The 16,510-nt window shown below is 44.9% G+C and overlaps 1 protein-coding gene across 1 annotated transcript in view; it reads right to left on the bottom strand.

The window, feature by feature from the left end:
* The window catches only part of slc35f1 (solute carrier family 35 member F1), a 66,896-nt gene extending 62,356 nt beyond the window's left edge, over positions 1–4,540 (bottom strand). The window contains exons 1-2 of the mRNA XM_062551320.1: positions 4,384–4,540; positions 2,777–2,850 (exon numbers count right to left, since the gene is read on the bottom strand). Of these exons, the coding sequence (XP_062407304.1) occupies positions 2,777–2,850; positions 4,384–4,540 (231 nt within the window). The remainder of the gene's footprint in view (positions 1–2,776; positions 2,851–4,383) is intronic.
* Between the last annotated feature and the right edge of the window lie 11,970 nt (positions 4,541–16,510).

The raw sequence follows: 16,510 nt of genomic DNA, 5'->3' as shown, positions 1-16,510 counted from the left end.
TTGGAACCTTGATTTGTTGCGGAATGGAATCTTTTGTCAGAATGTTCAACAACTCACACCTTTTTAAGAGCCCCACTATGCTAGTCATCTACTGTACACATCATGGAGAACGTTCCGGTTCTCGCCTGCTCCCTGTTCCCATAATCTTTCCTCTCGGAGAAACTCACAATAACTCGCACGTAAAGTATAGTCACCGTGGGAGAGTTTCTCCATCTCCACGTCTCTCTGCTGTAAAATGGAAAGCATCTCACAGTGATGCGCTGAAGCCCCTGATGATGTTGCAGATTAGGCAGGAGTGTAATTAGTTTGGCAACTCCTCTCCACGCTGCTGATAAGTGACTGATGGGGGCCATTGGATGATAGCGCTGTTATCTGATAGAGTGGCTATCTGCCAGCGCCGAGCATCTGAGCCCTATATATCGCAAAGTTTGGGAGGGCCGGGGTGTGTGTGTGTGTGTGTTTGTGTTTGTCTGAATGTGTGCATGTGTGTTGACTGTCTGTGCGTGTGTGTGTGTGTGTGTGTGTGTGTGTGTGTGTGTGTGTGTGTGACACTGAGTGAGTGAGTGAGTGAGCGTGTGTGTGTAAGTTTGTGTCTGTCTGTCTGTGTGTGTGTGTGTGTGTGTGTGTGTCTGTGTCTGTGTCTGTGTCTGTGTCTGTGTCTGTGTCTGTGTCTGTGTCTGTGTCTGTGTCTGTGCGTGTGTGTGTTTGTGTGTGTGTGTCTGTGTGTGTGTGTATGTGTGTTTGTGTGTGCCTTTTGAGAATGCATTGAGCATAGGGGGCTTGTTGTTTTCCTTCCATTTCCTACCAGAAACTTTTAATTACGAGGCTTTAGCGGCACATCCCCTCCCGCTAGCTAAACATAATGAGAGTCATTAACTCAACCTCTCCAGATTACATGCTGCCAAAGACGCAGAACAAACAAAGGCTCTGGCATACCAATCACTCAGCTCCGCATTATCACAGCAGCTACAGCAATCATGTGCACTTGTCATATACTGCATACGGAAGATTCGGTATGTGGCACCTCCCAGAGTTGTATGTCCTATGGTGGACATCCGTCAGATGTATATATGTATGTCTGGCTGTAATGGAGCAGAACTTAAGGTAAGGTAAGGTAATGCTTATTTATATAGCCTAGCACATTTCACATGCACAGAGTGCAACCCAAAGCGCTTTACACACAACAAACAGTGTCGAACGGAGTGGCGTTTAAAGGCAATGGGCCCTATCTTACATCTGGCGGAAAGCATGACACGAGGCTTATTCTTATCTTACACTCAAAGTATCTTTAAGTCATGAATTTGTCGCCATGCACTCCACTTTTATTAAATCTTGTGCCAGGGGTGTGGCAATCCTCAACATAAGGTGTGGTCTGGCGTATGGTCCAAAAATATCTCACACTCTTTAAAAATCATTACGCCACTGACCAAATAAAACTTGGTCTATAGCAAAAGGCGCATATAAGGCACAGTTGAAGACGCATAGTCACGAGATGTACGCAGCCCTTAGCAACCAGTCCCAATAAGTCCCCTTTAAATGTTTTTAAGACTTGCACCTCTTGGGGGGCGCTGTGGCACAACAGGCTACCCAGGCGACAGTGCCCACGGGGACCCAGGTTCGATTCCGACCTGCGGTCATGTCCCAATCCCACCCCATCTCTCTCTCCCACCTGCCTCCTGTCTGTCCTACCTCTTCACTGTCCTGTCATAAAGGCAAAAAGGGCAAAAAATATACTTGATAAATAAACTAAAAGACTTGCACCTCTGACCATTCATTTCTGATCACCAAGATAGTGAGCAGTTCTGGCAAAAAGGTTGTCGATATTTGATCCCAATCTGATAACTCCGCCTTCTATGCTCCAGAAGCCACATGTTGACTGGCTGGACTTTTGCACTGGACTCTGCATGACATGTTTTATTAACATGCTTGTAAGGATGTCTGCAAGGGTTAAGCAGATTGCTATGTCAGCATTAGCAAATGTTAGCTCACCTAGTTCCACTAAGTTAATCCTTCAAGTTCCATAACTAATTCTAGTAAGATCTTTTCAACAACATGCATGTTAATTTGTGTTGGTTTGCTTACTTGTGCTGGACATGCTGTTGCCGATCTACAGTCGGGGCTGTGCACATTTTTGGTACCACACACAGAATAAAAGAGGCAGCTGGATTCTCTGAATTTGAAAGAAGGGGTGTTGTAATAGTATCACAAAGTGCACCTTTAACAAAGTCAGCTCTTGTCACACACACACACACACACATACACACACACACACACACACACACACACACACACACACACACACACACACACACACACACACACACACACACACACACACACACACACACACACACACACACACACTCCTGGGTTTATGGTGTGCTGTTAGGGCTGCACCAGTCTGCTCAGACAATTCCCTAAATACATTACTCTCTCAATGTATGCTAGATAAAGGATCACTTTCCATATATTTACATAATTCTAGAAATGAGATCATATTTGCATTCGCCCTGTTGGACAATCAAATTGTTTCAAATTACGTACCGAATCTCATTTATTTATGCCTCTAAGAAACAAGGACATCAGATTTTTTATTCTATTGTGGAAATCCACTAAGCTTTCATTGATTTATCTAGCAGCATTTAAGGTGAGCATTGTTTTTCTAGGCATTTTACACTCCCCAAATACCACTAAAAGGATCACGGACGTCTCATTTCAGCTAGAGGGGAGTACCACAACACAGGGCTGTACACAAAGCCAGACATGGTCTCATTACCGTGCTGTGGAGCCATTCAAACTCCTCTGTGTTTGACTCTACGCTTTCATTGTGCTCTCCGTCCTTCCTGAGTACTGACACCCCCAAACACATTATGGATGTGTCAGAAAACTGCTTGGTGTGTGTGTGTGTGTGTGTGTGTGTGTGTGTGTGTGTGTGTGTGTGTGTGTGTGTGTGTTTGTGTGCTTGTGTGCTTGTGTGTGTGTGTGTACAAATAGCAATTAATTGCTTGTTGTGGTGCTGCTGATGTCGAGAGTCTAGTCAAACCAATCATCTCCTCCGAACAGCTCCTTATGAGATACAGATATTCCTTTCATTCCTTAATGATGGATTTCACTGAACTCTAGGAGATGTTCAGCGACTTGAACAGTGCCTAGACCGTCCAGACGCCAGTGTCTTTATAGAACTATACTATACACACTCACTGCACTCAGGCCATCTCCATTTCACTAACTGTGAGACTATTACAACCAATTGCTCAGTCACTTTAAGGGGTGTGTGTGTGTGTGTGTGTGTGTGTGTGTGTGTGTGTGTGTGTGTGTGTGTGTGAATATTTATGCAATTGCTTATTTTGCATTATATTTAGCATTAATTACCTTGTAAAAATGTGCTTTCATTTTGAAGAGGGGATTTTTGTAAATTATTGTTTAAAAAAAGGGTCAAATTAAGTTGACAGATACCTTTTGTCAGAGCAATTAAGGGGAAATATCCAAGTGGGTGAATACTTTATAGGCACTGTACCTGCGTAACTCAGAGCAAAGCCAGTCTGCATCATCATTCTACAGTACATAAAGACAGAGCCATGCCTCTGTCTCAGTGCCATAGTCCATGCCGTAACTCATTTAGTTGTCAATGTAAATGAAGAACTGGCCTTAAAAAAATCTTTATGTGAGTTTTTTTTTTACTATTTAAATATACTTTATAATAAGTGTTAAACAGGCTTTGTTAAGAGAGTCCATGGAGGATTCTGGTCAAGTGGCAGCCATATTAGCATGAATTTATAGCTGAATTTACGCTACACAGGCGGAAATCCATTACTGTGCAGTTTGCTTACAGCATGTTGTAACACGCACCCGGGCTTATTCGCTCTCAGGGAAAATGGGCACGTGTAAATGTCAGCGCAGTTGTTTTATGCGCACTGGTGTAAGATTGCCTAGTGTGGCTTCAGTCAATTCCAGAAACACAGATCTCAGACTTCAAGCTCAAAAGCTATCCTCTCCCATGGCCTTTGCCAGAGCAAATGGCATACAATGTAAAATGATTCTTACATCAAGGATCAAATCATGTCACTAGTTCAAATTTCTTCAATACCTTCCATTTCTAGCACCTCCCCATTTTTTTAAATGCACCTCCCTACAGGTAAAGTGGCTAAAAATGAGGATATCAGGGAGTGTTCCATAGAGTGTAAAGTCTCATTACGAATATGCATTAAATCAGTTGAACACTTTGGGCTTTGGGCTGCTACAGTACTGTAACTCGCCTACTGTGCGCATTAACCAAACAACAGCCCAGCTACTCACTTCTGATGGAGGCCAATTAGGATGATGTTTGTTGGGAGGTATATGGAGCGGTGTGGGGGGAAATCAATAGACACTTAAGCGCCTTACAGTAGAGGTGTTCATTTCTGATGTCCTTCTCCGCCGGGGGATTCACATTAAGCCGGCGACGCTTTGCAGGAGGTTTCGGAGGCGGCGGCGGCGGCTGCGGCGAGCCAAGCCCGATCTCATTGTTGGACCGTGCCAAAGGCGGGCCGGAAATTTGCATTTAGATGGAAAGCAATTTGCTCTGCTTGGAGGCAATTATATTTAAGATGAAGTATGTGTGTATTTCCTCTCTCTCTCTAGGTCCTCTGACACTGTACCCCAGGTAACATTACCTGGGTAAAGATTTCACTGCATTAAGTCTATGCCAGCTCACTGGTTTGTCCTGCACAAATGACGAGTAGCGCTTTCCAGAGGTGGAAAAAAACAATACTCGTCCAGATTACACAAACATGCAGAATATTTGTTCTCTGGGTCTGCAATGTATGGTTTCCAACAGGGCTTTGAATTATTCATGGTTTACCAAAGCAAATCTTAGATATTAAAAGGAAACTGTTAGGCATCCAGAGGCAAATGGAGTCAGTAATGCAACATTATCATTTCAGCATGAATCCTTCATGCAAGGAATACTCAAAACTCAGTATCAAACTTTAGGTGTGAAAGTATAAAAAGTAAGCCTTGTACAGTGGTGGATAGGTGCTATCAGCAAACACCTTCTGGTTGTGCACATGGTATGAGCGCTCGCTCTGTGCCGAGTGAGAAGTGACTTCTTTTCTCTCTCATAAACACCCTGCCAGCCAGCATCACACCACAGACGTATGACAGCTTGCTAACAACATGATTTCATTTCATCTCCTCAAAAAAGTCTCTCTGTTATAAGCCACACTCACATTAAAAACCCAAAGCTATCACAGACCAAGCGATTGTGAGGTGGGGAAGGGGGGGGGGCAGCTACCTTCTATTTTGAGCAGGTGAAATTATTCTTTTTCCAAGGATATCACTCACATCTAGCTGTGTGTACAGGAGGTGTATGTGCGTGTGTGTGTGTGTGTGTGTGTGGGGGGGTGGTGGTGTGTGTGTGTGTGTGTGTGTGTGTGTGTGTGTGTGTGTGTGTGTGTGTGTGTGTGTGAGGTGTGGTGTATGTGTGTGTCATGAGCAAACTGTAAATTAAATCTAGTCAGCTGATGCTCTCTGTTTTTATGAGTGTGGTGGTCTATAGAGGCTCTGAGGGGTGTGATGTTGTGCTGACTGGGACTGAGGGGAGGACCACTGGGGTCAGGAGCATGGACCATAGTGGACTGGGCTGGACAGGGCTGACTCTACTCCTCAAGGACAGGGGAGATGAGATCAGTGGACAATACAAGTCTGCTAGTTTAATCATCACTGCCAAGCACTAGGAGACAGCAAGCGTCTCTTATAGGCCACTAAACCAATAACAACTGCTTCTTCATGGCTAAAGAGGGATGGTGTCGGGTAAGCTGGTTAGACACTGGTAAGGAGCGGCTCACTCTAGGTCACACATTCTTTTTCTCTAGGAGTGCACAGCATGATGTATTCTGCAGTGCGGTAGTTTCCAGGTGAAAGCGATACCTTTGTTCACTAAACCATGTCCCACTGATCGTGGAGCAGTCAGAAGTGTGATTCCGCTCGGGAAACAATTTCCAAAGACAGAGAAAAGAAAGAATAGGAAAGCCTGTTATTTAAGCAGAACAATAGACTTTTATCTATTAGCAATTAACTTGTCTCAGCAAACTCTGTTCACTGATTCTAGATGTTGGAAAGGTTAATTAATTGAGGGAGAAGAACCAGAGAGAGAGAGCGAGAGAGAGAGAGAGAGAGAGAGAGAAAGAGAGAGAAAGATATCATCTATTATTTTGACCATCATCCTCTACAACAGCGCTTGAATGGGGAAAATAAATTACATTCCGTGTTGAAAAAAAGCTTTGTTTCATTTTTGCGTTTCTGTCTATATTGTCATTAACCTTTTCCCACCAGCAGAGGAGCTGGTGGTATTCAGGAGTGGCGCACACAATGCTCCAAAAGAACCCGACTAATTAGGAGAGTCCATAAAAAGGAGTGAACCAGGGAGGGGGAGACCTGTCCAGGTGAGTGTGGAAATGAATTTTTCATGAGCCATTTTATAACGCTCTCTTGAATATCTCTCCTTGTAAAACGCCTCACGGAAAGGAAGAGAGGAGAACAGGACAGGCTCCGAGATCCAGTATGGAGCGCCACAGCGGCGCTAAAAATAAGCCTTCACATGTTGAAAAGACGGTTCTTGGGCTGCGCATGTATTTTGGTGCTTCTCAGACGTCCACGCACAGGGCATCTGCAACTGCCCTCAACATGAGAGACCGACGCCTGGTGAAACAACTGTGCTCGTAACGTCCGTGCGTCGAGTCCAAATCCTGCACGGAGTGATGTGATGCCCTTGGCCCCTGTGACGCCGTGTGATGTGACGTAACGTAATGACCGCTGACAGCCCCTCGGCTTAGCAAGAGAGAGAGAGAGAGAGAGAGAGAGAGAGAGAGAGAGAGAGAGAGAGGCGAGTTAAAACACAGAGTGGCTACCAAGTGCTCATTACGCTCTCTCACTGTGCACAGGGCTTAGGAGGAGTGGAGACAGCAGGGAGCCTGACTGGGAGAGAAGAGAGAGAAGAGAGAGAAGAGAGAGAGAAAATGAGAAAGGTGGGAGAGGGTGGGGACGGAATGCGAGAGGAAGAGAGAGAGAAGGAGGAGAGAGAAAAGGAGAGAGTGAGAGGAAAGAGAGAGAGAGAAAGATGTGGAAGAGGAAGAGATGAAGGAAGACAGAGAGAGAGGGGGGAGGGGAACTGAGTGGGAAAGAGAGTAGGACAGAGGTACAGAGAGATAAAGACAAATGTGTCAGAAAGAGAGAGAGATAGAAAAAGAAAAGAAGATGAGGACGAGGGAAACAAAGTAAAGGGTTGAGAGGAAGGGAGATGGAGGGATACAAGGTAGAGGTAGAGAGGAAGGGAGATGGAGGGATACAAGGTAGAGGTTGAGAGGAAGGGAGATGGAGGGATACAAGGTAGAGGTTGAGAGGAAGGGAGATGGAGGGATACAAGGTAGAGGTAGAGAGGAAGGGAGATGGAGGGATACAAGGTAGAGGTTGAGAGGAAGGGAGATGGAGGGATACAAGGTAGAGGTTGAGAGGAAGGGAGATGGAGGGACACAAGGTAGAGGTTGAGAGGAAGGGAGATGGAGGGACACAAGGTAGAGGTTGAGAGGAAGGGAGGTGGAGGGATACAAGGTAGAGGTTGAGACTACTGTTGTTTCTTGTTTTTATCTTTATATTTAATCTATTTTTCTCTTTTTTTCCTTATAATTATTATTATTGCCCCCTGTTTAGAGTTTTGTCTATTATTGTTATTATTGCTATTATTATTAATACTTCTAATGCTTTGGCTACATTGTAACCCCAACAGTCATGCCAATAAAGCACAATGAAATTGAGAGGAAGGGAGATAGAGGGAAGAGGACTGAGTGAGAGAAGGGGAGCATGTGGATCACAGCAGCAGAGGAAGACAGAGTTGAGAGACGGAGTGAGAAGAGGAAGAGTTGAGAGAGGGAGTGAGAAGACTGCATATTTATAGACACGGCAGACGGAGAGAGAGAGAGAGAGAGAGCGAGAGAGAGAGAGAGAGAAACAAACAGCCAGAGAGAGAGAAGTGAAGAGGTGAAAAATGGGAGGCCTGGATAGTGTGGAAGTGAGAAAGGAGTGAGTGAGCAAGTGACAGACTGAGCAAACGAGTGAGAGACCAGGCGAACGAGCAGCGCAAGCCAGAGAACAAGTGATAGAGAGAGCAAGAGAGAGAGGGAGAGTGAATGAGAGAGAGAGAGAGAGAGAGTAAGAAAGCGAGTGAGTGTTTGAGTCCGAGTGTTTACTGAGATTGATTTCTCAGACACCTGGGCTAGCAGGCTCGTGGATGCGGAACCCCCCGTGCTGAGCAGAGGGTCTGAAAGCCCAATCAAATGTCATTTTCCCCCAAATGACTCCCTGGTTCCACTCAATACACATCAGCAGGGGTGACCTCCTCGTACACCCGCTCTCTGAGACGTAAATATAGATCAAGGCCTAATTTCTTTCCCCTCCCTTTCTTGATGAACGCAGTGACAGCCCCTAGTGAGAGCCCCTAGAATCCAAGGACAGACAGAGAGAGAGAGAGAGAAAGAGAGAGGGAGAGAGAGAGAGAGAGAGAGAGAGAGAGAGGAAAAGTGGAGGGGACAGGAGGATAAATTGAAAGAGACTGTGTATAAGGGAGTGTGCAAGCACAGGAGTGATGGTGTAAGCAAAACCTCTTCCTAAGTGAGAGCAGGAGAGAGAAATGTTCGGTTGGAAAGGGACAAGCAAGATCAAGAAAACTGCAACACCTTGCTGCTATAGATCAGACAGATCTCCCTGCAGACATGAATAGTCGAGTATAGAATCTCCCTGCAGTCATGAATAGTGGAGTATAGAATCTCCCTGCAGCCATGAATAGTCGAGTATAGAATCTCCCTACTGTAGTATAGAATCGGCAGTGTTTATACCAAAGATCATAGAGCGCTACGCGCTAGAATCTTTGGTTTATACCACCCTACATTCTTACACCATCAAATCACATCACTATCTTCAACTAGGAAACAAATGGTAGGTAGGCACAGTGGCGTACAGTGCATACATCAAAAGAGGCAGCTGACATCTGGGTTCATTTTTAAGCCCTGTTATTGTTTGAGATGAGCTCACTGACTCCAGAAGTGTCTGCTTGGCGCATGATTTCTCAAGCGTCAAGTCTCAAAAAAACAACTTCACAAGCAGCAATCGGTGCTCGAGTTCAGATATTTCTTCTTTTTTTTTTGACAGAAACCAACGTTGACAGAAACTAACACTATGAACTTTTTCAAAACAGTTCAAATGAAGAGAGCTACGCAAGGCACACATCATAGCTTGCACTCAGGTTGGCAAAGCTGTTATATCGCGGTGGCAATATTACTGTGACAATTCAGAGTTAGCATTAACTACAATGTGTTCTTTATTTGAACCGTGTTTGCTATGAATGCAGTGTGCACCAATTCCCATCATGTAATTCAGTCATTCACTATGGGTTTCAGTAAGGAACATGATACATGAGGGTGGGGGGTGGGGGTTGGGGTAAGGGTGGAGGCGGCGGTGGTTGGGGTGAGGGTGGGGGTGAGGGTGGTGGTGAGAGGGTGGTGGTGGCAGCAGTGGTGTTGGTTTAGGTGAGGTAGGGGTGGTAGGGGTGGGGGTTGGAGTGAGGGTGGAGGTGGTGGTGGTTTGGGTGAGGTAGGGGTGGGGGTTGGGGTGAGAGTGAAGGTGGTGGTGGTTTGGGTGAGGTAGGGGTGGTAGGGGTGGGGGTTGGAGTGAGGGTGGAGGTGGTGGTGGTTTGGGTGAGGTAGGGGTGGGGGTTGGGGTGAGAGTGAAGGTGGTGGTGGTTTGGGTGAGGTAGGGGTGGTGCGGGTGGTGGTGGCAGCAGTGGTGGTGGTTTGGGTGAGGTAGGGGTGGTGAGGGTGGGGCTTGGGGCTTACTTGACGCTCATTTGCCCAGATAAACATTTCTGGGAATAGAAGAGCTTTCGATGGGCTTGCATAATAGATGGGCGCTGGGCAGAGAAAAAAAACGTCAAGGAAAGCAGATTATCTGTCTATCCGAGTGCCACTCGTGGACACAGAGACAAGTGAACGAGTGAACAACTCAGTGATGCCACAGATGACTGGCTGAACAGATGAATGAATGGATGATTGGAGGAGAGTGATCGGTGGGCTTCTGAGTGATAGCATGGTGCAAAATGGTACAGTGATGGACAGATAATAGCATCCTTTTCCTGGGACACTGTTATGTGAAATACATCTGAACTTCAGCAGATCAGAGGAAAATCGTTCATAAATAAAGTCCACAGTGTTTTTGGTTTGGAAGAACACCAACGTAGAACCTCAAAGAATACATAAAAAAATAGATTGAAAGTTAAAGAACCTGTGAAATGCCCTTGGCATTTTTAACTGGGGATATTTGAATGAATGAATGGAATGAATGAATAAATGAATGGATGGATGGATGAATGAATGAATGAATGAATAAACGAATGGAGGGTGGGATGAAGGAATGAATGGAGGGAGGGAGGGCCGGATGGGACATGTGGGCTGCTGGGACTGGTCCAGGTGGCCTATCCTCCCCAGACAGTGTGTGGCATAGTGGCACCGCTGTGTCCCAGGATGCCATCTGCCCCATGTCGCCACCCCCACCACACACACACACACACACACACACACACACACAATCACATGCACACACACACACACACTCTGTGAGAGGTAATTATTTAAAACAGTTAACAAGCCTGCGAAACATACTGGCCATGTTGTGACTAACCTTTATAATGCACACCACACACACACACACACACACACACACACACACACACAGAAAGAGAAAGTCTGGATAAGGGAATGGGAGAGAAGCAGGAAAGCAGTCTGGTGCAATTTGACTTGGACCAACTCCAAGACTGACACCAGTCTGTTTCCACCCCTCTGACTTCCTATAACACACTCACATCTCTCTCTGACTTCTTTGAACACACTCGCATCTCCCTCTCTCTCTGGTTTCCTTTAACACTCACATCTCTCTCTCGCTCTATCACTCTTTCTCTATCCTTCCCTCTCTCTCTCTGACTTCCTTTAACATACTCACATCTTTCTCTCGCTCTCTCTCTTTCCCTCTCTCTCTGACTTCCTTTAACATACTCACATCTACTTTCCATCTCTTCCTTATCTCTGTAAAAGTCTGCTGCCTTCTGCCTCTCTGTCAACTCTAGTCCCACATTCTCCCTCAGTGTAGCGTTCTGCTTCTCCCTGCTGATCATATTTCTGTCTCCACTTACACCTCTCTCTCTCTCTCTCTCTCTCTCTCTCTCTCTCTCTCTCTCTCTCTCCAAACCATCTGATTTCATTCATGCATTTATGCACTAATTCTCATTCATGTGCACCAGCTGAACAGTTAAGACACCCAGAAAATGGAAATCCTCAAACTCTTCCTGGTAACAAGTGTATTTCAATGGATATTGGCCATGCTAAAAAAATCAGATAATCAGGATTGAGTAGTGCTGCAGAAGCTGACAAGCAGTCAGTTGAACTGAACCCAGACTACTATTGACATTTATTACTGTGCCATCATTGTAAGTCATTGGAGACGCGTTGACTTTGATGTTCCAAAGAGCCTCCACCAAGCCAGGCCTTCACCCTCTGTGTCTGAGCACATGAGTGTTTCATCTGCCAACTGTACCAGGCTACCTTGAGCGCACAAGGAGAGAAAAAAAAGAGCGCCTTTAATCTCTGCCCACAGTGGCGCGGCTTTATTCAGTACGCCACCAGTGCGGCTGTGGCGTTCAAAGACTCGCTGAGGGCCTGGGAGGGACGCGGACACGTGTCGAGCCACACAACATGGCTGCCAGATGGAAGCGAGATGAAATGTTGGGCTAGAGTTCAGAACATTCTGGAAAGGCTCGCCATGCGGCTGTTGGATGGCAGGGCAGTATCATTATAAGTTAGTTTGGCACACAGAAAATGCCCCTTTTCTCCTCTGCCACACACTGGCTTTGGTTTGAACCTTGTGACTTTAAAAAATGAGCACTACTTGTCCTTAGGTGGCTGTCAAATTATAATAACCTTGGAAATAATTGGATTTTGTCTTTACACAAAAGGCCATTTGACAAATCCTTAACGCAAAGTTCAGAGTGAAAAGCTTCCCTGTCCTCCGATCCAAATGATACCCTGGCCCCCCTGTGACAGTGTGCTCCACTTTTGACACTGAATTTCAATAAGGTTGCCACCGTGTCATCATAATTACAGTAATTATTCAGGCAATTTGAAAACCTATGGGCTAGGCAGAAATCAACGCATGCTTTGCTGAGGAGGTCCCCTTTGAATAGGCGAGGAGAAGACCCCCCCCCCCCTTCCCCCCCCGCTGCCCTAACACACACACACACACACACACACCCCAGAAAGGATGCATAACATTAAAAAAATAATCTTGAAAGTGTACGGTAGTCATTACCTTTGAAAGGACTGGAGACGTTAGTGTCATACTTGAAAGAAATGCACTGAGCCGAAAGCATCAAAAACAAATTCATTTCTCCAGGGCTGCAGCACGGGGGGGGGGGGGGATATCCCATGATCCTCCACTCTGACAAGTCATGTCACAGCATGTGGGCGGTCCAATGCTGGGAGCGTCTTATCTCCTGTTGAGCGCACGCACCCCTGCAGCACTGTGCGTCCCGCCTGGGGGCCCTTTCCAAAACTCGACGAGGGACTAGTGGTCAGTAATCTCTCACACGCTGGACAAAGATGACCGCAGTATTTGTAGCTCAGCACTGTCTGCTTCTGCAGCCAATTCTCTTCATTCAATTAATTTGCCTGTTGAGGTGTCCATGACCATGGCAACCTTGACAGGGACAACAAGGAGGAGGACATTCCAAGTTTGTTTACGCAAACCTGGCCAATGAATCTGATTCCGATTCTGATTTCAATTCAATTCAGTTCAATTCAAGAACGCTTTATTGGCATGAACTTCATTATTGCTAAAGCTCAATTACATGCACACTTAAGAGGTTATAAAAATACATGTTTAACAGATTTGTGGATCATTGTGATATCCATTCATCTCTGGAATACTGCAGTTCCACACTTACAGTACCCTCCTCAATTATTGGCACCCCTGGTAAAACTGACTAAAACAGGCATAAAACATAGAATTTTGGTGATTTATTTGTGAGATTACAATAAATCACCAAACAATTACGTTTTGTAACTTTATTTTTAGTCAACTTTACCAATTTACAATTCTGTCCGGGTACTGTATAAAACTTAATAAAAGATTAAGAGAATATAGCCTACGGTGATAACGGTAGCTGTGGATGAGTTTACCACCCAGATATTTATACCATCACTAGCACGGTTGTCTAAGCTTTCGGAGAAATATAGGTGTGTTTGTATGCATGTGTTTGTGCGTGTAGATGTATTTATCAGTGCATGCAAGTGCATTCATCCCCTGTTTCAGTGTTCCCTCCGAGGAGAGAGGGAGCTGTCAATCAATAACCAATCAGGCTTAAGTGTGGAAATGAGGCTGCCGCTGGCTGTTATCTTTAATTAAAGGCTGTTCGGAATCATCGCTGTAATAGAAGCCTGAGCTGCGTAATCTGCATGACAACAAAGTTACTCCTAATGACCTTGTCAACATGACAGGTGGAGAGAAAAGTATTGTCTCCTTCGACGACGGCGACAACGTGACAAAACAAAAAACGCAACCAAGGGCTCGGGACAAAGCATCCTCGCCAAGAGAGTCCAGCCTTCATCAAAGCATGACGTGTCGAAAAAAAACAGGATTTCTAATTATGCAGCCCGTAGCGATGAGCGATGGCGTGGAATGACTGGCATGTTGATGCAGAGCTCCGCCATGCTGTCTTGAGTCGTCCCTCAGGCCTGTAGTTCATCACACACAGTCGCCGGAACTAACTCCCCTGGTTTACGGTCATTAGAAACGGTCCATTACATATGGATGAATCCAACCGCTGAGAGGGGAGAGAGCAGCGGCCCTGCCTGGCCCTGATCCTGGGTCTCTGGGGTAGTAATGCTGCCATGCTGCTGAAGCACCAGGCCTGGTGGTATGGCAGTCACATGACTGCACAGGCAACCATAGCAACGGCACACTACCTCACTGCTGTCCTCTTGGCTAAATGGCTAATTTTTTAAAACTCTTATACCTCTAAAATAGTAAATGGACTGCTTTTACATAGCGCCTTTCTGCTTGTCCAAGCACTCAAGAAGCTTTATAATTTCATGTCATGTCATGTGAAATTCACTCATTCCTACACACACACACACACACACATTTTTCGCATCTATGTTTCTACAAAAGTACTGTCGGTACAAAAAAAAAATAAAAAATCAGCTCTAACTTCTACCTAGCTCAAGTTGCTGCAGCCAACAGCTAGAGCTGCCAGACAGCTACAGCAGAGAGGGTTAAAGCGGAGGATCTTTGGCTACAGTGCTACACTCTGGGGGCATGTTCATGAGCCCACGTGTTCATCATGCCCCCCAGGCATTTCCAAATCCTCAGCACATCTCCCCCATGACATCCTACAGGCACAACTGTACACAACTGTGAGATGAAAAGAGATGAGATGAGATGAGATCTCCTGTGAACGTGCCAAAGATATGCCTGCTGGGTTATTACACGACAACACACCACAAGGACAGGATTCTAATATAGGATTAGAAAATATGAAGGAAAAAAAATGCTTAAGAAATCCTAATTTGACTGTTTTGCAGCAATCAGATATCAACAGGAGAGTTCTAACCCAATCAATTATAGAACCAATTTTAATCAGCTTCGATGTAATTAGACCTATCAAGTGCTGTAATCCTCCCTGACAGATACTTAATGAAGAGCATTCCGCACCAATTATCTTTGATCAATCTTTGTTACGCAAAAGACAATTTACAGAAACAGCAAATTGCTCAAGGTCCTTCAGGTCCTCTGGATTCCAAAAGTATATTAGTCACAGCGAGGAGGACACAACTGACCTCTCTATTTGACCTCTCAGCTGGAGAGTTGAAAGATCCATGTTCTCTTCTAAATGTTTCTACTGTTAATTTACACAAATGTATATACATGTACTGTATATAAAAAAACGTTGGGCCAAGGAAGAAATCTGATATTGTTATGAGGATAACTGGGGACTCAGATGGAAAATCCATGAGGTTTTTCTTTTCTACTATATTTAATTTATTTAACTTTATTTATTTGTTCCTTTCCCTTTCTGATCCTCTGTACCAGGAACATGTAAACCTTACAACAAAACAGAAAATATATAAAGAAATGTATACATTGTTATGTATCCTGTTGGCCTCAATAAAGATAAAATAAAAAAAAAATTAAAAAAAAGAAAGATCCATGTTCTGACCAATGAGAGAGGGTTGCGCAATTTCGTTGCACAATTAGCCTGGCTTAAATCGTTTAAGAGCATGAGACATGTCCACAGTCACCTTTTACTGTTATTGTACTGTTTACAAAACAACTGAATAAGCCTGTTACCCGGCAACACTCTCTTTAATTAACTGCCCTCAAGACAAAACACAATTCAGCCAGTGCAATTAGAATTCAATGTGTGGTACTGATTCGAAGTGGCACACAGAAGTTATAACAGGCAATATGAGATGGTTAACCATCAGCCAGAGATTTCTGTTTCTCATTGCTCTCCCTCCTCAGCCCTCTTGCAGTGCTCTGTCCATCACAGACATAAAGTGCACATATTTGACAAGTTCAACACATCTAGGGACTCCTCCAACTCTCTACTGGACAGAAGAAAAAGACCCAAATTCTCTGAGATGTCACAAAAAGGAATATTGCATTGCTGATCAGACGGTTCATTGAGAATTGCATTTGACCCATCATCAGATATACGAATTTTGAGCATGTATTAGCTAAACCAAAAGCACACACATTATGGCTTTTACAGACACAAGTATTCACATGTGCTGTATATAAACAACAAAATAAACTAAATATAAACAATCAAATAGTATCCTAGGTGTATGGAAAGCCAGCAAAGTCAGCTTCTCCTGGAAGTCTCTGTGTGTAATCCATCAAAGGCTCTGTCTCATCAGATCTGGCTAGTAATACTCTGTGGACCTCTGAGGGTCTATTAGCCAGAGAATTTAGAGCGCCCAAATCCTTCTTCAGCGGAAACAGATCTGACACCAGAGGCTCCAGCAAATCCATTTCTCAAGTCGCCCGCTCTCACACAAAATGACACAGCCTTCAATTAGGCAGGCAGCGTGATCCACTTTCCAGCACTAATGACTGGCCTGATATCCAGTTATTTTGGGGTAACTCGAAGCAAGTTAAACAGCAAGGTATATAGACACAGACACAGACACACACACAGACACAGACACAAACAGACACACAGACACACACAGACACACACACACACACACACACACACACACAGACACACACACACACACACACACACACACACACGCACACACACACGCACACACACACACGTCACACGCACACACATTACACAATGTGATGAGGTTTTGCTCCTGCGCTGGGTTCATGCTAAACAACATTTTTATTTGGCCTTTGTCTCCCTATTTTTGTCGGTATTGGG

The sequence above is a fragment of the Sardina pilchardus genome, chromosome 12 (assembly GCF_963854185.1).
Source record: "Sardina pilchardus chromosome 12, fSarPil1.1, whole genome shotgun sequence".
Classification (NCBI taxonomy): domain Eukaryota; kingdom Metazoa; phylum Chordata; class Actinopteri; order Clupeiformes; family Clupeidae; genus Sardina; species Sardina pilchardus.
Note: the sequence above shows the minus strand (reverse complement) of the source record. Positions and strands in the feature narration are given on the sequence as shown.